Source organism: Camelus dromedarius, chromosome 1 (assembly GCF_036321535.1).
Source record: "Camelus dromedarius isolate mCamDro1 chromosome 1, mCamDro1.pat, whole genome shotgun sequence".
NCBI classification, from domain to species: Eukaryota; Metazoa; Chordata; class Mammalia; order Artiodactyla; family Camelidae; genus Camelus; species Camelus dromedarius.
Genome location: NC_087436.1, coordinates 51,526,470 through 51,549,468, shown reverse-complemented (window position 1 = coordinate 51,549,468; position 22,999 = coordinate 51,526,470). Strand labels below are relative to the sequence as shown.

Here is a 22,999-nt window from a genome sequence, read left to right as displayed (position 1 = left end):
CTGGATTCATATTAACTAGATAAAGAGTTTTATTTTCATGAAGGGAAATACACTGTTGAATTTGAAAATACTTATTTTTTTAGGACCACTAATTTTTCAATTATAAAATATGTATCAAAGACCTACATTATAAAGTAGAACTATCATAAGCACTAGAAGAACTGGTTCCTTTGGGAATAAAAGTATAATGCTATGGGGAGTGGATTTCTCAGAAGGTGATTCTATGAATACATATTGCTGACATTTCTTCCTCCTAAGTCTTCACTAGATTGAACCACTAAAATAAGCCTACTTCCAGAGCTTGATCAGAGACTCAGTCTATGTAATCTTCAGACAATTAAAAGATGCTGCAAATGGCATTATTTCATTCTTTTTTATGGCTGTGTAGTATTCCATTGTATAAATATACCACAACTTCTTTATCCAGTCATCTGTTGATAGACATTCAGGTTGCTTCCATGTCTTGTCTATGAAACAATGCCATTTGCAGCAGCATGGATGGACCTAGAGATTATCACACTAATTAAGCCATACTTCAGTATGCCAAACAGAGAAAGACAAATATCATATGATACCACTTATATGTGGAGTCTAAAAAATGACACAAATGAACTTATTTACAAAATGGAAACAGACTCACAGACATAGAAAAAAAATGTATGGTTACCAAAGTGGGAAGGGGGAGAGGAAGGATAAATTAGGAGTTTGGGATTAACAGATACAAACTATGATATGTGAAATAGATAAACAACAAGGACCTACTGTATAGCATAGGGAACTATATTCAATAGCTTTTAATAACCTATAATGAAAAAGAATGTATGTGTATATATGTGTATATATACGTATATGTAACTGAATCACTATGCTATACACCAGAAATTAACACAATATTGTAAATCAACTATACTTCAATTAAAAATAATAATAATAATCAATAAGTTAAAAAAAAAAGATACTAGCCCTCAGTGTCCATGGTATGCTTGAGCAGGAAGAGTCATAGATCCAGAAGAACCTTGAGAGTTGCATGAAAAGGTCCTTTGGGTGGCAGCCAGCAGATTTAAGTGACAGGAGCAGCACTTGTCTGCTTACTGGGAGGCATCTTTGGGGAGAGAATGCCCTAATCCTGATGGCACCAGCAGTCCTGGGAGAAGCTGAACATTCTGTTCAGTAGGCAAAGCTTAATTCCCTCACCCCCAGACCCCATGCCTAAGCAGGAGAATCACTGGTTTTAAGTTATTATGTTTTCAGTTCCAGAGGAACAAAGACTTCTTTGACACTGCCTTAGAGACCCCAGGAACCTGAACAGGTTTGAGGGAGCTGAGACAGAGGATCTGGCAAGGAAAACTTACAACCTACTTAAGGAAGGGAGATCAGGCCAATAATCAGAAACAGTAGCTCCTACTGAATCAGAAATAATGGAAGAGACAGAAATAAATAGAAGAGACTGTAATAAAAGAGAAATGAAAACTATTCCCAAATAGGTAAAGTCAAAGAAAAAACCCTCTGGAACTAAAAATTGCTCACCAAGAATTATGCAATGTGTCTAAATATCTGCTTTTAAAAATATCTGCAAGAGTAAAAGTTGAACAATATAAAACCTTTCCATTATTAAATTTGCAGAGAAATCAAAATCCAAAAATTAAACCCCACTGCCCTCCAATCAGAGATAGCTCGCTCAGTTAACTGGGTAGGATCAGGGTTCTTTCTATAGCAAAATTGTTGGCTGTCTTTTATTGATATGGAAATAATTTTTTCAGACACTCTGAAGCTAAATTATTTCAATTCGAAATCTTTCTCCACTTTTTAAACAATCCTAAGAGTTGAAAGGTCACATAAGATTATTTTCGCACCAGCGTCACACACTAAAAAATTTGAAATAAACTAACCCCTGGACCAAAAACAGTCATCCCAGTCAAAATCTTGTGTTCTCAGAGCCTAGATTTTAGTACAGTCTGAATCCATGTACCAATTTCCAAGCAACACAGGAAAGATCATTTGTATCCAAATAAGTGAAAATCATGTGTCATATTTGCCAGGATAACGTTCAGTTCAGTCTGTGCCAATTGTCTGAAAGCACAACCTTTGAACTTATTTCTGAGAAGTCCTCCAAATATTATATTAGGTGGATAGAGATCTCTCAGGAATATGACCTACTCTCCCAGGAAGTGATATTTGAGACTTCCCTGCTATCTTACGAAATCTAGAAGTTTACAAGACTGTCATTGCCAGTTACCGGGTCTTAATTTGAGATATGCCTCTTTTGCACCCTGTATCTTCAGAGTCTGTGAATGCCCCCTTTACAGTTTTGTGTTTCCAGCATCCCAGCACTGAGTTGACTGGTTCGAGCTAATGACATCATCTTCATTCTCTCTGATGAATAGCGAGTTCATTTAAATCCCTCCTGCTACACCTTGCTGTGGAATCGCGTGGGGCTGCGGACCTGCCCCTAGAGACGTGTTCTCCCTGCTCCCTCCTCTGCTCCGGAGAGTCAGCCTTAGTAGGTGGTCTGACTGAGGCAGCAGGTAGTGCTGCTGCTGCTTTTGACCCCAGGGGGCCTGGCAGTTTTGACCCCTCTGCCTCCTCATCTTTCCCAGCATTGTTCTTTCCATGGATTTCAGATTTCCTCGACCTTGAAAATCTTATGCCACTTTAAAAACAGCAGAAAATATTTCTTCTTCCACAATTTTTTTCATGCACCAGAACATGTGCCTCCAGTGTTCTATTTATGTAAGTTATTCTCTGTCTTTTTAAGAAATACCTAAATGAGTTTTAACAGCTTAAATCTGCTGCTTAACTTGGCCTCTTCTTTTACCTGTTCTAGGATTAGCAATCTTTGTTCTATATTAGTATTCTTTAAGCTTTTTTGTTGTTATGGCCCAAGATTTTTTTTTTCTAGCATATTCCTCTTGATTTTGTCCTGTAGGGTAACTGATCTTGAAAGATATGAAGTCAGTGAATTGTAAGTGTGGCAAACACATCCATTGTTCACAAATGAATCTTACGCAGTTTTGCCCCTGATGAATAATCCACCTGAGAGGCATTCTTCCATTGGAGTAACATCTAAACCAGAACCATTCGCTATTCGCTAGCTTCCTTTCCCTTTGCTGTGCGTTTATGCCAAAGTCCCAGGCTCATTCACTTCTCGTGAAGATTTCCTCAGAGCAGCGGTTCTTGTCTGGGAGAGATCTGGCCCCCTCTCCCCGGGGGCTATTTGGCGAAGTCTGCAGACAGATTTGGTTGTCATAACTAGGGGATTGCTACTTGCCTTTAGTGGGTGGATGCCAAAGGTGCTGCTAAACCTCCTGTGGTACCCAGGGAGTTCCCACGACAGCAACTTCTCTGCTCCAAAAATATGAATGGTGCTAAGGTTAAATCCTGCCTCAGAGGACAGAGATACATTCATGCCCCTTAAGTATTAGGGCACCTTCAGATCACCTAATAACGGCACCAAGGAGTCAGAGCCCTTCATCAGAGGCGTCTCTGCAGCCCAGCCCGTTGTCCTCTGATCTCCTGGTGGAGCTGCGTCATCTGTGAGCAGTGATTCAGTCACTTTTTAAGTGGGTTTTATCTGAAGTTTTAAGAGGGAGCCTATGAATATTTTCCTTAGAGGCCCACCCGGATGTCCTGTGGTTTGCCCTCAGATGCCCCCTGCCTCTCCTGTTACTTCTGTGAGCCCCGTCACAGGTCACAGGTCCAGGGGTGGCCTCTACCTGGCTTCCTCTGTAGCACCATCCTCAAGCGCAGTTAAGAGGGAGCTTACTTTCTTCATCTTCTTTTATCTGTGTGGGCAGGACTTCAATATGTTATTTTTCCTTCCTTTTGGTAGAATTGGCTGCAGCTTCAGCTTTTCTCCAGCCAAAACCTCTTACTTCCTTTAGGAAAGCTAACTGCTCTCTCTTTATTTTTGTATTATTCTACCACTGCTACTGTTCTGATAAGACAAATATATTTTTAAAAGTGATCTGGTCACGTGCTGATGGCTTGAGCAAATTTAATTCTTAAAGTTACAGTATAACCACAAAAGGCCTTTTAAGGGGCTTTATCTGCGTTTGGATCTATATTAATTTCATTGAATTGTTTTTCTATCTGAATGCTAGAACATGGCATACTCCCTAATAAAGGCTTTTATTTTATTTTACCTTTATTGATGTATACCTCAGTGGCTGCAACCATAATATGAATCTCCAAACCCAAATCTGTGCAGACTGCAGATTATGTAATCAATAAATCTAGAGAGACTGAGAGGATGTGAAGAGGTATGGCTCTTAAAGGCCTGTGGGCACCCTACAGTAACCTCAGAGATTACCTCCTACCCATTCATTCCTTGATAACGCTGGCTGCAGTTTGAGACGATACACAGACGCTAACAGCACTGCCGACTTATTTCTGATACCAAGTCACACACTAGTTCTTGGTAACCAGCCTTAAGTTAAAGTCTGATCCTGTGGTTTAATTGAGAAATACAGTAAAAGTAGCGAAAGATTATTGTGTGTTTCAATGCCAGAAATGTGTTGTGATACATCACCCCTTTGGTGGTAGGGTTTTACAATAAGGACAAGATGTTTTTTTCCCTTTAGCCAAGTGGTTCTCAAACTAGGCTGCTTACAGGGACTGCTAGGGGAGCTTTTAAAAAGTCATAATGTCTATAGGAAACAAACTTACAGTTACCAGGGGAGAAAGTGCGGAGGGGAGTAAAATTGGGAGTTTGGGATTTGCATATGCTAACTACTGTTTATAAAATAGATAAACAACAAGGTCCTAATGTATGGCACAGAGAACTATATTCAATATCTTGTAATAGTCTATAATGAAAAAAGAATACGAAAAAGAATATATATGTATGTATGTATAACTGAATCGTTATGCTGTATACCAGAAATTAACACAACATTGTAAACTGACTATTTCAATAAAAAAAAAAAATTGAAAAAAAAATGTCTGAATCCTACTCCCAGAGTTTCAGATGTAAATGGTCTGGGTTATGGCCTGGATATTGGAAACTTTAAAGCTTCCCAGGTGATTATGAAGGTGAGAATTAGCAGCAGGTTTGGAATCACAGCCATAGCCTAGTCCTTGTTCTGCTGTCGCGGGTCGGATCAGGGTCCGCTGCGGGAACTCGCACGGTGCTGGTTTACTAAGGCCCGTGCACCCCCACCTGTAGGGCCGTGCCTGTTAGTTATGCATATATGAAATATGATCCACCAGGATCAAAATCCTTCATTACTTGTGCTTAATAATTAATTAAAGCCTTAAGACACCCACCCTGACAAACCAGAAGCTGCATGACCTATGTGCTGGATTATAGGCTAAGTTCCAGCCCTTTTATTGAGGTCTCAAGGTTTGTGACCAATGTAGCAAGTCTTTAGAGTTTGGAAGTGCTAATAATTATGGTAACTTCCTCTTTGAGTGCTCAGAATCAAAGAAGGGATAAATAAAGGGATCAGAAAGATTGAGAGCAAAATAGAGGCTTCCTCACTGGTAAAACTAAATGTATGACTGTTTGAGTGTCCTAACAGTTCCTTCATTGAATGAAATGTGCCTGTATGATTACATCTTTAATTAAGATGCCCACAATAATTAAGGACAGGGCTGGACAAGGGCAGGCCTACCCTCCAGGAGCGGCCCCCTCCATGCATGGAGATGCAAGAAGCAGATGAGGCTGCGAGTCCTGGGGCGGGTAAGAGTAGAGCTGGGCATGCTCGATTGTAAAAATGTCCTATTTTTGCAGGCTTATTCCATCTGAATTTAAAAATATACACAGATTGCCTCTTATGTACGTAATTCTTGCAAGATGCCATGATAATATGAAAAAATAAAAATACCTTCAGGGTGTTTAAAATCTACTCAGGAAGCCAAGACATCGCCATGAAAAAGTTATTAAGACTAGAGGGCATGACTTAGAAGGGTCAAATGAGGAGTACAGGTGTGGAATGCTTTATGATTCCTTCAGAAGCTATAAAACTCCTCACGGGCCTGAGCTGTAGGGAGGACTTGGGGGCTCACAAACCTGAGTTGGACCTTGTTGGAGAGGATATGTCTGGGGAACTGGAGGGAGAGTGGGAACTAAAGGGCGTGCCAACATTGCGTACAAACAGCACTGATGACCTAATTAGCAGGGCCCGGTGCAAAATGAAAAGGCAGAGACCCTTGTTCAAATTATCAAAGATTTCAAGCTACGACAGCAGAACATTGAAACAAGTGTAGGACCCTTCCAAGTGCAGGGTGTATAGCTGCAGAGGTCACATGCCATGAAGCTGGTCCCAGGCACAAAGCGAGCGTGAGTGCCGCCTCGGGGCTAGTCAGTATGTTTGTCTTTTGTTTAGACCTCTTCTCTGGAAATGGTTGGAAGGTGGAGTCCTGCCCTCTATTAAGGAGAACATCTGATGCATAAGAAGCAGCCTGTGTGGGCACTCCTGCATGAGAATGAGATTGCTGGGTGAATAAACACTGGGAGAGGATGCTCAGGCTACTAATTTTGGAAGGCGAGAGGTCAAAGTTATACAAGAAGGGATGTACTCAGGGAGGAGAACTCCGAAGAACTTTGAAGCAGAGGATGTTGGGGATCTGAGCCCGAGTGAAATGGGAAGTCATTAAAGCTTTGAAGTAAAGTGACGGATGTGAGCACCAGAGGAACTAAAGAACTGCGCTGGAAGTGAGGTCCTGTGAAGAGGAGATGTCAGACGTGAGGACCAGGCGGGGCTGTGTCCTGACATCAGGACTCAGGTGGAGCAGTGCGTCGAGTGTGTCAGGGAGGCACAGGGAGAGAATCAAGGAAGTGTCTCCGATGTGTCAGATGTGTGGGGCCAGAGCAATAGATGGGCTAGTGGGGTCTTTTCTCAATATGCAATTTAATAGGGTGTGGAGGAATTTAGTTCAAAATATCCTGTGGACAAATACATGGGAGCATTAGACTCTGGTGGAAAAATGCCTGAGGTGGATGTGTCTCAGCTGAAATGATTTTGTAGCATCAACATATCTGTAGAAACTCTTTAGTACAAAGCATTAAAAATGTAAGTTTTATCGGTGGGTGATTTATGCTTAGGGAGATAACATTTAAATAAGAGAACTTTGAAATTAATGACTTTTGGGTAAACACGATTTTATAAGAGCATATAAATGAGGTTTCTGTTTATTTTGTGAGGGACTGAAATTCAGTTTGACTTTGAAGAAAGGCTTTGAAAGGTGATATCTGAGATAATCATAGAAACATATTTCATTTGAGCTATTTTGAAGCGTTAAACAGCCCAATGTAAAGAAGAATACAGATTTTGAATTTAGAGAGTTCTGATTAATGTTTAGAATGTAACTCAGTATTAGTTACCCTGTTCATAAAAGAGAAAAAGAACAGCCTTCCATTTTGGCTTTAGGATGTGTGTGTGTGTGTGTGTGTGTGTGTGTGTGTTTTGATTAGGGTTAGAGGAAATAGATTTATATAAAAAGTGCTTATCATAATTCCTAGTATAAAACAGATGCTCAATAAATGTTTATTCCTTCCCTTTCTCTGTATTAATTCCAATCTTCTTTTCCCTAATTTTTTTCTAGATTGCTTTCAAAATGTTTTCAATAACCTTTTTATCTTACGTACATAGATTTAGCTTTTCCACTTTAATAAAGTCTTGAAACTTTTAGATTTATAGCCTTTATAACCTTTAGATTTATAACTCAATATCCTTCACTGGTCCACATCATAAATAAAGAGTAACCAGAGAATCTCTGTTAGGTAAGATTTAAAACTACAGTTGACCCTTGAACAGAGGGGGTTTTGAACTTCATGGGTCAATTTATACATGGATTTTTTTCAATTAGGAATACTGCAGTACTGCACAACCTGCAGTTGGTTGAATCTTCGGGTGCTGCGGACGGGAAAGGCCTACTCTAAATTATATAGGGATTTTCTGCTGTGCGGAGGGTTGGTGCCCCTCTCACCTGCATTGTTCAAGGGTCAACTGTATTTGACATTTAAAACAATTCATTATATTTAAATTATAAGAGACCTTAAAGCTAACCCTATTCAATCCTCTCATTTGTAGATAAAAATGCCAAGGTCTAGAAAGGTGACGGAAAGGGATTTGGGCAAAAAGGATTTGGTTAGCGATTGAGTTACAGCTCCCTGGAGGTTTGTGAAGTGATGCTTATGGCCTTCAGAGAGACAGCCTCACACAGGGATGCGGGAGAGGAGGAGGGAGAAGCGATGTCCTCACTGCCTTCTCAGTTGCAAAATATGGTGTTGGAGAAAAATATTGAGAGTTCAGTAGACCTGAAGTTGATAAACGTAAAATGTTGTGAGAATCACCTTTACATATTTTATTTCTGAGTATGGCTGAGAACATGGACATGCTGGAGACATAATGTGCAACCATGTGCGACCTTTATCACTGATAAATGTAATGGGTTCTTTGGTCAGTGAGAACTCCTTCAAATGCCTAACCGGGTTATATTTTTCATCTTATAGAATCCTGGTGAAATATTTATTATTTTGAGAGATGAAGTAATTGGTGGTACTGTGGAGGTTGAATTTACGTCAAATAGTAAATGCATTAGAACACGGCCAGCTCTCTGGAGTAAGACAGTCTGGTGTATGAAAGCTTTAGGTAAGAAATTTTTTTATGCTTTAATAAGTATAAAACATCATCTTGAGTTTCTTTCAATGCATTTATAGTAAAAGGTTTCACTTCCCAACAGAAACTAATATTGTTCTGCAGGTGTTTCCTGTGTTTAGCTTTCACATACACAAGGCTGTTATTATTAATCTGGATTCGCAAAAGCACAAATGTGTAAATTATGAGAAGTCTGCTTGTGTACCATGTGGTGAAATGACAGCCAGTAACATCACATATTTTCAGTCATGTCAGCAGAGAACACTTTAATATAAGTCAACTGTTAAATATAGAACTAAAATTATTTGCTTTATTGTAACAGGATTAGCAGACATTTGGATTTTCATTTGTAATTTTCTCTTTTTTTCCCTTTTTTTTTTTTTTTTGGCCATGACCCTGAGTATATTTTTGATTGTTTGGAAAGCATAATTCTTTTTCCTTATTTTATCATCATTGTACCAGTTCTAAATACAATCTCCCCTCTTTTCCTTATTTAATTTATGAAGCTAATCATTTTATTACCCAACATTGCTTCAACATGATAAATTATACCAGATTTAAAATTCCAGGTGGAAGAGCCACACTTGCCATAATAATTGTACTAAAATTGAAATCTAATGTATTAACTTCTGAATGTTTTGATATAAATGTAGGACTACTTTGTTTTTGAATTTATGGTGTCCTTTTATAGTCAGACAATAAAAGTTCTTTGTAAAACTTTGTAAATACAAACTTTATAGGGTATTTTAAAGCAGAAATATATTCAATCTTATTATTAATTTGGAAATGTAGTAAAATATTTAAAATTAAAGAGTACGTCAAATGGATCCTTTGCTTTTTTGTTTTCCTTTTTAAATGTAGCTGTTATGAAATCGATTCATTTACAAAGCATTTAAAAAATTTTTCTATTGTGTTATGTAAAGCATGTGTCTCCTCTTTGGATTACCTTGCATAGCTTAGGTCAGAGTTGGATTATAGAGAAGAAAGACTCTACACCAGCCATGTACAAGCATTTTAGACACTGCTTCCTGTCATGGGAAAGGATATGCAGAAGTGAAAGGAGGAAGAGCTCTCTGTGCCTCCTTCCTTTCTCTTTCAAATTCCCCTACTTCCGTATGCCACATTTTAAAATGATTTAATGAACAATAATTTCTAACTAATTAGTTTAGAAGTTAAACTAAGTCTAGTTAGACTAAAATCAATGTAGAAAAATCAATACTGCAAATTAAGAAGTACTTAGATAATGTGTCCTAAATAGCAAATCAAAATGTCAAATTAAAATCAGTCACATTAAGATTTTATGTTCAGTTTACTTTGTAGCTAAGAACAGTGCAAAGAATAAAATGTCAAAGTTCAGATGTTTTTCAGAAAAGCAGGAAACTGTTATTCTATATTTTCCAATAAATACCAGGCCATAATGTGTGGTTGAAGAGCAAATTTGTAGTATATAAATAAATAAACAAATAAATAAATAAGTCGCTGTTTACCAGTTATGCTAATTAAATTTCTCCAACTCTTTTTTTCAACTAGATATTCTGTAAGTTAGTGAGGAATTTTCTTACAGATTGTTGGCTGCTATGTAGCCATATATAGTGTTGAAGAAAAATTAATCAGGAGGTCTAAGAAAGAAATGGAAAATTTTATTTGAGCCGAATTTCGAGATTATAACCCAGGAAGAGCATCTCACAAAACTTTGAGAATTGTTCTGCCCATTAGAAGTCAAGGTACAAGTTATTTAAGTTTTTTGAGACAGAGGGCTGCACATCAAATGTCATATTGTTGACAGCTTACATAATCCAGACCTAAGTGGCATAGTGGTGGGTCATGTGACCCCGTACAAAATCAAGGAGAAATGTTATCTTTTAAGGAGTTGTCTTGTTGATGCTGGGAGAATGCTGCTCTTTATGGTTGAGCAGGTTTTCCTGCAGATGGGGGAGGTTTGGCTGATGCATAATGCAGATACACAGTGCATAGCGTGGGGAGAGAGGAGGCAGATGGACAGAGAAAATATTTTTATGTTAAAAATTTTTTTGTCTTGCCATAAAGTAAGAATTTTATTCATAATGGGAAAGTTCCATGAATACATACGGGAGTACAGATGAGACATACCTCAGCAGAGATGGCCCCAGGCACCTTCTCTGTCTCATGGCACTGTTTCTTGAAATTCTTTGAACCCTAGCAAGAACTACATTTTACATCATGACCCAGCACATATGCATAAATACGTAATGAAAACAAAGGATTTAAAAGCAACACTTAGACTGACAGTTTCGGCCCTGACATGGAAAGTTGCCGCTCCCATTCTTACAAGACAAAGCTGAACAAACTAAAAATCTGTGTTTTTTCTTGAACTCCTCAGAGACCTAAGGTTGCAGGGCAAACGACCATCCTAAAATCTGGAAAGAAAGGTAAATAGAGTGGCATCTGAGATCTGCTTACCTGAAGTAGAAGTGGTAGGAGCACTTAAACAGTAATTTTGATGAATTGCTGAAGAGGCTGAGTGTGGACTAGCTTGAGAATAAGAAACTCCTGGGGGCTGTAGTTTATGAGACACCTATAATTTGGGGGGATTTACCTCCAGGAACCCCTCCAGGTTCACACAGTGAATGTCTAAGACACACTCCCTGCAGGCTTTGTTGGGTCAGAGGAAAAGTAATCCTGGGGAAGGACTCCCAGCATGTTCTCTATAACAAAGGTCTGCTCTTCAAGGGAACCACTTTATCAGAGCCTTGTCCCCGCCGGGTAAGAGCATCCATCCCCGTGTAGCCCCCTCCAGCCTTCCTGTCTCCCTGAAGGTGGGGAGGGAAAGGGTATGCCATGGCAGGAACACTTGTGAAGGTCGCAGCTAAAAGGCCGGCTAAAAGACGAAGACTTAATCGTAAGATTAGAGTGCTTCCCCTCCCTGCAACCTGACCACCACCACAACGGGGTCCCAGTGTAGCAGCAGTGGATTACCCTTGAAAGTTTGCAAGATGCAGAATCTTTCTGAGGAGGAGTACGTGGAGAAGCACAAAGTCAAGAGGAAGACAAGGGCAATAGAGGAATTTGAAGCCCCTGGCACCTACAGCTACAGCAAACAGTGAATATAGCCCAGCTCCTAGCTTGATGACTCCCACTACGTGTCTACCTGTTTCAATTCTTATATCAGACACAATTTGTCTGATTTTCAATGAGAAATTATAAGACATGCCAAAAAGCAAGGGGAAAACATAGTCTAAAGAAATAAAACACACATCAGACCAGACATGTGACACAGATGTTGGAATTATCAGACAGGGAATTTTATATAACTATGATTAATATAATGAGGGTTGAGGGTTATAATGCAAAAGTAGATAACATGCCAGAGCATATGGATAATGTAAGTAGAGAGAAAGATACTTTATTTCTTTTCATTTTTTTCCAGTGTTAGAGCTTACTGAATTGATGTCATGAATAGCTAGTGGGTTACAAACCACAGCTGGAAAAACCAATCTTTGGAGCTGCCCTCGCCAGTGTTGTAGCCACTGGCCACATCTGGGTATTTAAACTTTCTTTAAATAAAATTTAAATTTCATTTGTTCAGTTGCATTAACCATGTTTCAAGTGCTTCATTGGAACATACCCATCCTCTCAGGGAGTTTGATTGGACAGCACTGGTAGCACAGTAGAGCTCTCTTTTCTACACCAATTATGGAGTAAGAGACAGAGCCCAGTGCATTCTGATGGGCTAGTGATCTGTCCAGAATCTGTGGCGTAGCCGAGGAAACACTTAACTGGTGGCTAGGAGAGCTGTCTTTATTCTTTACTGAGCAACTAACTTGACACAAGTTTCTCAGTCAGTTTTCTTGTTGATAAAATAGCTAAAATATTCACATTTCAAGTACTCAGTTGCTTAGAGATACGGGAGATAAGGTACAAGACAACACTTTGAGACCCAAATGATCAACAAAGGGTCAGTCTCTCCCTCTAGCAATTCCCTTAAATGTAAAGAGTGTTTTGTCTGGAATAACCCACATTCAGCTTCTGAATGGGGTATAATAAACCATCTAAAAACTTCCTTCTCTTCCTTATAGGGAAGAGACTTGAGGGGTCTGTCTTTCTCTATAAATATTGTACTCATGCTGTTCCCGCTCTTCTCCTCGTCATCTGTTTCCCTCTCCTGATAGAAAGTGTCCCCTTTCACCCTTGGGAAATCATACTCACGAGCGCTCCCAATTCTGTGTCAGCTCATGTATAATCCTTGTGCCCATCAGTGACATCCAGAGAAGGAAATGATCTCAGTCAGTATCTCATACCATCTAATAATAGTCTATACGGATTTAAGTCTTTGAAAAATGTTTGCTATACTTACTTAAATACCAAATTAAAATGGAGGGATCTAAAACTGAAGTGGAAACATACCAGGGACCCTCCCCACTCTCAGGGATGTTTTTGAAGAATATATGATGCATCAGATTCAGGAGATGGCCTCCATCTGTCCAGTCTCTTTCCAGTCTAGAAAAATTGCTCATATGACTTCTTTTTTGATCACCTTGCTCATGATGTAATCAGTCACATGACTTAAAATGTGGTTTGCTCTCTGTAGATGTTCTCTTTTGCTATACCCAGAGCTTCCCGTACTGAGTTTGGCTGGTGGTGTGAGCTGGTGTGGCATCTTCACGATACTGGCCAAGATGCAGGCTTATTTCTAGTCACCATTCCATAGTCCCAAGGGTGTGGCCATGATCGTGATGGAGCAAGATAGCTGCTAAGACTTTTGCTATCATACCTGTATTCCAAGCAGTGTGATGAAGCAAGGTGTGCTGGAACCAGTGCATATCGGATTGCAAAAGCCAGTTCTATGCATCTCTTCCCTACTTCATATTCAGTGATATTACCTTGTATATTACTGTTCTTGTGATACAGGAACATGGAGCATGAGAGGATGGCCATGTCACAGGTCCCAGGCATGAAGGTAGATTTATTCAGAGAGATACACTCTCCATAGACAGAGCGTGGGCTGTCTCCAAAGGTGAGAGAGAGCAACCACGAGGGCTCCCATTATTCCAACTACCTTGGGGAAGGAGCTGGGATACCCAGGAACTGGGTCACTATTCACTTTTTGACCTTTTACAGTCAGCCTCAGAACTTCCATGGTGCCTGTGGGAGTGCCATTTACCATGCTAATATATTACAATGAGCATATAATAATAATAATAACATAGTGAAGCTCAAGTTCTGCAGGAGTTTAATCTTCCGCCATCTTGGTGCTAATGGCTGTGTCATTCTTTTAATGGTCATGCCCCTGCCTCCTACCCTCTTGTCTCACTTGGGCTGCCATAACAAAATGCCAAAGACTGGATAATTTCACATTTCTGGAAGCTGGAAGTCTAAGATCAGGGGGCCAGAAGTTGGTTTATGGTGAGACCTCTTTCCTGGGCTTGCAGATGGCCACCTGCTTGCTCTGTCCTCATGTGGCCTTTTCTCTATGTATATGCTCTTTGGTGACTCTTCTTCTTATAAAGACGCTGGGCCTATTAGATAAGGGCCCCATCATTATGACTTCAGTTTAACTTTAATTACCTCTTAAAGGCCTTATCTTGTCTCCAGTTGGCCTGGAGGTTAAAGCTTCAACATGTGAGTTTTAAGGGACACAGTTCTGTCCATGACATTTTAGTAGCTTGAAGTCAGCTAAGTGGTGTCTTTCTCTTCTGATGCAATTCCACATCTTTACCTGATTTTTTTCGTTTGGGAAAATATGCTCTAAATTTACCTTCTTCCCTTTTCTTTCAGGGCAATAACTCGATATAGTCATTATTACTTTGTTTTCTAAAAACCTCACCTTCCTAATGGTGTCCACAGGTTTGTCTCTGACAAGGACTGTTTTGTGTTAGAGGAATTTGAAGTTCCTATAGTCCAAGTTTATGCCAAAACTTATGGAAATATATTTAAAGGCTTTAAACTAGAAGTATTAATTAATCTTCACCCAGAAGGAGGAGAGTATTCCTCTGGTACCTGCAACTCAGGCAGAAAACTATTTTACACAGCAGGGGGATAACCAATTAAAAGTTGAAAGGAATGTAAAATGTAGCCACAAAGATAAAGAATCTCTTTATTAATTAAGAAACTATGTTCTGGATAATGTAAACTATAACTTCATATTTCATTTAAAAAGCAAGAAAAATACTTTAGGATGTGCTAAATATTATGTAGAACATGCTCATAAAAATAACAACAGTTAAGAAATTTTTCTAAATATAGTTCAAGAAGATAATTTTAACATATATTATTAAACTTGATATTAACTTTTAGACATGACCAAGGTTTTAAAGCCACCAATATCTATTTAATAATAATGTTCTAATCAATGAGAGTTATGTTGATTTCAGTTCCCATGGAAATTTAGGTGGGTTCAGGTAAGGTTTACTACGTTGTAAAGGGCTAAAATTGGTTGGTAAAGGAGCACAGTTTCTCAGGCACATGAAAATAGAAAGCAGAAAAACTCTAAAGTTAGTGTATTTGTGACATATATATTTTTATGGAATAGTGACTGTAGTTCTGACTATTCAGAAATATCTTTGGATTATATTTTCCATAAATTACTTAAGTTTGTCCCTCACCTGGAAGGTTAGACCAATTAAATCCTGGAGACAGGAAGGGTTGACAAAGGTCCTTCATGGCCTAGAACTTGAGATTTGAAACTTAAATAGAGTTCCTTTTTAACCACTGCTCTTCTGTAAGTGTACTTTATTGTGTATCTACATCTGATGAGGGCAAGGTGTTCCATCTCTCTCTTCTATTTGAGTCTTTAAATTAATTGGTTTTAATTTTTAATTGAAGCACTATAAAATGTAGACAGCATAGTGACACAGTTAAAGTAAAACAACGCTCAAGCTGTACATAGTTCTGGTCATGAAAAATGCAATTCAATTATAAAGTTATTAAGGAGGGTCTCCCAACCAGATGAATCCATAAGAGTCCTTCCTCATATGTAGGTGGAAACAATAATTAGGTCTTGATTTAATAAATGACATTCGATAGATATGAAAATATGCACAGCAAAGACAGTACTTCAAATGGCCACACTGGAGGATTACTCTGAAATCAACATCATTATCCATAGAGCTAATGGTAAAATTTTGAGTCAACTTGTGACTCAAGATATCAGAAGTCAATCAGTTCATTCTCATGTTAAATTCTAAATAAATCAGAATATCTTAAGTATCCTGTATCAGAGAACTACCAAGCAAATAGTCTCGCTGTGTATCTTTCATGATTTACCACCTGACATTCTTTCAGAAAGTTAACACCTCATGGTAAAGTTCTTAATCTCTTTTCTGATAAAATCAATATTTTCTTTAAAATCATCTCTATGAAATCAACTGAATTTGATTTCATTTCACTCCAGTAACTCCACACCCCCTTTATATACATACACAGCTGTAGTGATGAGGTGTGCATTACAACATTCAGTGTTTTTAAGATTTCTCTTACTTTCTCTATTGCATGAATACTTACTTTTGGAAGAGAGAACTTTTCTACATACATTTTCTTTATAATACAGGTTAACTATCTGATCAAGCAATATGAGAGGAGGAAATTCAACTTCTTGATCTAGTTAAAGTTAAGATTGTTGGCTTTGAATTTCTCTGAGCACTATTATCAGGGTTATTTAACTTCTTCAGGAGATAAAGTAAAATTAATGCTTAAACATTAAGAACTTTTAATTATTAGAGTTTCATCAGGTAGCTTTTGGTCTTGTACTTAATGGCTTATTCCACACCCCAAATATTTGGGTGACAGTTTTCCAGGAGAATTTGGGAAATAGCTCTGTGACAAAGAGTAAATTTTTTAAAGTATGTTCGGCAAATGAATTTAAAGAGCTAAGTTTTGCTTACTTTTGTTACAATAAAACCTAATAACTATTCCATTGAAGTGATTATTTAATGTCATTCTTTCCTGGAGAGCACTTTAACTCTGTTGGTAGGTTACAGCAGAGTTTACAACATGGTGTATCCGTCACTTTGAACAACTTGTTCACAAAAAGGCTTTAGATGAATGGATGGTGCAAATAGTACTTAAACAGAGGAGCATTAAACATTGCCTTCCCAAAGGTTTTCATTGTAATCAGTTGAATAAAAGTTCTGCAGTTTCAATCAACTCAACTCCTTTTTCCAAACAATTTTGAGAAACTTCCCTGTAATTAATGGGAGTTTTCTTCCTCAGATTAATAGTAAATATCTAACTTTTAATGAATGACTTTATTGTTCTAAATTCTAAAGCATTGCATAGAGGTGATAAAAGGTTACTTCAAAAAAAGGAAGGTAAAAGTTAGGGGGAAAGATTTAGTGCTTTGCTTTCATTATAATTGTAGCATATGTTTTTACCTTTTAAGTTTTTTTTAAGCAATTAAGTCCAAAATTATACATCCAATTTTTGGTTTCTAACTACTAAGGATAAAAAAGAAAACAATTCAGTGCTAGAAGTTAGTTTAAATTGTTACAAATTCTTAAAGCCTGCCTTCATATTCTCTAAGAGATATAATAATGTGATACGTGCATTTATATACTCAGCTCCTAACTACCCTTTGTGTTTTATAAGATTTTCCTGCTGGCTCCGTCAATGTCAGTGTCTACTGTGATGGAATCATTAAGGCCACAACAGAGATTAAATACTATACAACAGCAAAGGCTATGAAATGCCTATTGGAAGTGGCAGGTCCAGAAGATGGTGTGTGCCAGGTAAGCTGATGTTTCCATGAAATTGATAATAAGCTAAAGAGCTAATGTGGGATAAACTAATGCTTACTTTGATTTAAAGTCTGAATGTTGCTTGAATAAGAATGAATTACTGATCAATAGGAAAAAAAGAAACTGACCTCCATGGTGCAGAGATGTAGATGAATTAGCTTGCTTAAGTCTAGTCTTTCCAGATAATGTCACTGGGAGACAGATTATCCATTACAAAAAAGCTGTTGTGATGAGTTCATTTTAAAGCTGTTATCGACCAGATAAAGAAAGACAGAAGGATTAAAGAGAACTCTTAAAACATGAATTTCCTCTTTGCCCAGATGTGGGCAAAACAAGATAAAAGAAGCTTTCAGTTTAAGGAATCAGACAAATCAAGAATACCACCAAAAAGGAAGTATGTGGTGTTAATCTAGAAATTGTTATTTCCATGAGGAAATTTCCAAGCTCAGTGTATGTTTTTCTTAGTTTCATGTATCACTGTTGTCTGATACTGAAAGTGACTGCTTTAAATGAACACTGTATATTGAAATTCCAGAAATACTGAACTTTTCTGGGAACTAGGCAAAGAGACATTTTCAAGCCCCAGGTTGTTTCTCTCGTGTAACAAAGTATTACTCAGCAATGGTGACTTGGTGAGGAGTTTCTCTTCCTCTCTAAGGCCCTTGATTGAGACATTTTCCGGTAACAAGTAAGTACTGTGAGTGCCTTGCCCTCATTGACTTAGAATATAACAATTATATTTTGATTAATCTTAAGCCATTAGTTTAATTTCTACATTTGGCTTTATTTTGTTGTTACCTGACCCACTTTCAGTAAAGAGAAAGCTTGTTTACTGTGGAACTTTGATCCTTTCTGTGCTTCTTCCATCAAATTTTCAGAGTGAAATAAATTCCTTTCTTTTCATAGCTACTTGATAATTAGAATTTTAACCTTGCTTAATTCCTTTTTTTTTTTTTTTCACCCCTCCAGGGAGGGAGAGAGTAGAATAGAGGCTAAGAGAGAGATAGTTGAATTGGACATTGGGTCTTCAGATTACCACAAAGCACTCCGTAAGACTTGTAACAAAACTATCAGTGATAGTGATGTTGACAGGCTGTCCTAAAGCCTTATATACATTTGAACTAGTTTGGAATTTGAGGCTTTGTTATTTATTTTGTGTGACATATTTTTCTATTAGGGTTCTCCTTTATGAATGACATATTTTAGAACAGTGGAAAAGGGAAAAATGTCTTAGGGAAGGACAGGAAGTAAAATACCATTTATCAATCTGGAGAGTCAGGACATTCAGTAAAACGTCTATATTGTAATTGCAAAGCAACAACAAAAGTAATAGTTTGAAATACAGATAGTTTCATTTCCCTGTGTCATGTCTACCTTATCCTCTACTTTAAAAAATCTTTAATCATTACAAAAAGACTAATAGAGGTGATGTATTGCATTTTGGTATTCAGTTAGCATAGAAGTGAAGTGGTCCCCCAGACACATCTTTGTGTTGTTAAGCCTTTGGGGAGGAAAAAAAACCTTGTGTATATAGTAAAACTTAAATGTAATTTATGATTCTTGGACGGTTTTTCTAAATGTTGTGATATCCAAGCCATGATTTCTTCTACAGCTTTGAATGAATAAAAATTGTGGGGGTTTTTTTGCACAATTTTTAGGTAACTAGAAAATGCTTAGTTTCATTTTTGCCCTCAGTGTCAGAAATGAGAGATAAGGAAGGGTTTCTTCCCTCTGCCAAGCACTGGTGCCCAGTGAAAGGAAGGATGTTGAACAGTGACAGCTTGATTCAGGGTTTTACGCTTAGAAACAAGCCACTTTAAACCTGAGATTTGAATACTGAGAGGTAGACTTATTTAAGCTGTTGACAGCAGACCACAACTTGACAAGAGACACTAAGAGATTAGGGTTAATATATACAGTGTAAGATAGGTTTAGAGGTTTTGCTGCTGTCAAGAGGGAGCCTAGATGTGCTGTGGAGTTAAATCAAACAAATTCCGAGACTGAGATCTCAGATCAGACCGAGCTACACCATCACAACCCTGACAGAGGGAAGGTGCAATTCAGTCTCCATCACATCTTGGACTAGGTGTGACATGGGGCTCTCACCCACTGGCATCTGGACCCCATGCGTTATCCCTACCATGAATTCACCAAGATGGTGAAATTCAAACTCCACCCTTGATGACAAAGAAGGAACTGCATGGACACCAAGGAACCTTGGTGTGTTTTAGGGTTACGTGGTCTCAAAGGAGGTGTGCCAGCCCACTCTGTGCTTATTATCCTTGCTGGCATTTGGTTGTTCCTTATGACATTAGGCTTTTGGCTCATGGAGATTATATTTTAAAAGTTGTGTAATAAGCTGTGCTTTTCCTCTCCAGCATACAACATTGCAGTAATTGTTTCTTTTATGTGCTGCTCTGCCACTTCAATTGGGAGATTTGAGTATTTCACAGATAGTCCACTGAACATCTCTTTTCAAAGAACAGCATACATTGTAATTTTATTCACCATAGTTACTGTGTATTTGTAAGAACATGTACCAGCAGACTTCACAGGTTTTTTTTTTGTTGTTGTTATTTTTTTTAATAGTCTATCTACTCCACTGAAACGGTATACTCTAAGAGCTATCCTGAGTTTTCCTGTAAATTTTAATGGCAGATGTGATCTAAGTAATCCTTAAAATCGGTAATAAGATACTTCCTGTAATCATTTAAAAGCTATTGGACATATAATACATGAACATTCTGTAAATTTGAGGAAAGGAATAATAATAAGGAATCTGTGAGTTTTATTTTTTAATAATCCTCAAATTTGTAGTAAGAGACTTTCTAGTATCATTTAAAAGCTATTGGGCATACAGCACAATGGCTATTCTGTGAATTTGAGAAAAACGATAATGAGAAACTTGGTTTTCTTAGTTTATTTTTAATGATCTCCATTAGGTTTTATAGAATAGTTTACCTAAACCAGCTTAATTATCTGCTTCCTAAATCATTTCGCCTTTTTTGGATAGGTACTAAATCCCAGCACATACCCTCATAAAGGTGCAGTTTCCAGAGCATCACCTAAAACAGTGACTTGAAGAGCAATTCAGATGAAAAATCCAAAGCCCAATTTGGGAAGATAATTAGAATTCAGGTACTAGTGTTAGAAAAACTAGTAATTCCTATTTAACTGAGATCATTAATACCTTTAAGACTTCCATCTTACTTACAAGTGTCTAGGGGCAACAATAAAGTTAACTTTGTATAAGAACAACCAGATACAATATAAAAACCAGATTTGCTCAAAATGCTTAAAGAACATAGCAATTATGATCAAAACATTAGGGTCCTATTTATTAAAAGAGTTTTTGAAATGGGACCAAATAATTTTTATTAATTGTATTTCTTAATGGTAAAAAGGTATCTTTGTGTTGCATGTATTTTTCATCCTACAGGTTTTACTTTATACCTGTTGAAATCTTACATTCATCTTCATGTTAGGTGCTCTTTATTTCCAGTTTTTCTTGAATTGTTATATCACTCAATCTTTGGTGTACTGCCTGCAAAATTTAATGCTGTGTGAAGCCAGATGGGGTTGGGGCGAGGGGAGATATGGACTGAGGGAACTCATATCATGAGGAATTTCCCATAAAGGCTGGTTTCTTCATGAAATTGGAACTCAAGCTCTAGCAGTTGTCTCCCTTAAAAGTTCTCAGGGGCTTCTCCCTTTCTGAGAGATACTGGGAACTCCCAGGCCTTCCAGTAATTTTTTTTTTTTTAGGTCCTTCTCACCCTCAAATGACTAATGGACATTTCCCTTCCTCTTTTCATCAGCTCCTATTGAAAAGAGGTACAAATGTACCTGGTTTCTAAACTATAGTTCACCATAACGCCAGTGTTACCTAAGACAGACCCTTGCTACAAACTTCCAGTGCTCACAGGGTAAGGTCCAAACTCCTGTGAATGACACACAAGACTTAAGGGTCACAAATTGTTTCCGACATCAGCTCCTGCTACAGCTTGCCTCCTTGTCTTCTCAGCTCTCTCTGTGGCTCCTGTGTTCCAGCCTCAGGATTGCTCCCTCTTCTAGAACATTGTGGCAGTTCCCCCCACTGCCCCTTCTTTAAGGCATGGGCACTGTGTTCTTTATCTTTGCATGCGCAGTGACTTCACACAACTGGTTCCTGACACATGCAACACAACTGACGCTTATTACTTTAAAAATGGGTCAACATAATGATTACTTCTTTCTAGTGCTATTTGAAAAAAAAAGTAAAAAACTATAGTATATGCATATAAATAAGATAGAGAAATGAAAACTGCCCTTTTAAAGTACACATTTATTTATAAAACTGTAGAAATGAATCTGATGCTTATAAAAGTAAAGAACTCTCAGAGGTCCATAATACTGGAAAAGTGAAGAATTTGTGCTTCTGAACTTTTCTTCATGTCCTACTTAGGCATGAACTCCATGTTAACATACTTCATTACTGACTTTTAACAGCTGTAAAATTCCAGATTTCAGTCTTACCTTTCTTTTGAATGTTAAGGAAATATTTACCACTCAAAAATGACTAAGATCTTACCTCTCTTTCAAAAGGCTGCACAATATCTTTCATTTTGCTTCCTGGAAAGTGTCAGTGTGGCATAAGAGAAATAACTCTGGCCAGGGCAGGAGCAGGAGTTAGATTCTTTGACTGAATCAGCAATCACTTACTTCACGAGAGCTCATTTTCCTTAATGCTAGAGGAATTTCCTCATGTGAACAATGAAAAAGCTAGAGTATACGACTTTCAAGGTCATTTCTAACTCAAATATTTCATAATTGTATGCCAAGAAAAAATACTTACTTAGGTTGGGAATTAAGACTGTTCTTCGTTAAAGAGGATTGACTTGCAAATGCATGGACTCTCCGTGTAGCCCTTATTTCCATTTTATTTGCATTTATTCTTAGCCCCCCTCTTCCCTAGAGAAGAACGAAGTGATGTGAGCTTCCTGTATCTTTGATCCATTTTATTACTTGTTCAATATTTCTGATGAAAGACTTGTAATCAGAGAAAGAACAGTCAAATAAAATGCAATTTGGAGATTGATTTTTGGAGATTTTGCAATTTGGAGATTTACAATTTGGAGATTCATTTATTTGGGGATTTATGTTTGTACTCCTTGTTAGAATGGACCAATAAGAACAAGGCATATCTATTGAACTTTGTATGTTACTGATAAAATAAGCAGCACTTCCTTTGTGCTGTATCTCCACCTGTCGTAATGGTGAAGCAAAGGTTAGTGATGCCTGATGAGGGTGGTCCAGACTTAATGCTTATACTCACCTCAGTTACAAATCATTGAATCAAACAGGAGCATAATCCCACTTAGTACACCCATCCACTTACTCAGAGAAAAACAGATAAATTAGTAAACTTTAACGGCAGATACCACAGCTGTTTTAAGAAAAAAAAAACTTCTGAGTGCAGGTACTTAGCCATTAACACAGCTATATTGTTGTTTCTCTACAATTCTTTATCTTGTAAACCGTCTCAGTCCATTTTCCTGGTTACTGGTCCCATCTGTTTTAGCTTATGTTTAGCTACTGTTTAGAACATATTTTATTAATGACTTCTTAATCTTTAGTTTTTGCTCACTTGGTGGAAATAAACACTTCCTTTGATTTTTATTTCTTCCATCCTAAAGCTTCTCTTTTGCT

At 37.8% G+C, this 22,999-nt stretch overlaps 1 protein-coding gene across 4 annotated transcripts in view; it reads left to right on the top strand.

Moving 5' to 3' along the window:
* The window catches only part of BANK1 (B cell scaffold protein with ankyrin repeats 1), a 384,383-nt gene that overhangs the window by 173,550 nt on the left and 187,834 nt on the right, over positions 1-22,999 (top strand). For all 4 annotated transcript variants that reach the window (XM_064484610.1, XM_064484614.1, XM_064484612.1 and 1 more), the window contains 2 exons: positions 8,456-8,594; positions 17,163-17,302. In XM_064484610.1, the coding sequence (XP_064340680.1) occupies positions 8,456-8,594; positions 17,163-17,302 (279 nt within the window). The remainder of the gene's footprint in view (positions 1-8,455; positions 8,595-17,162; positions 17,303-22,999) is intronic.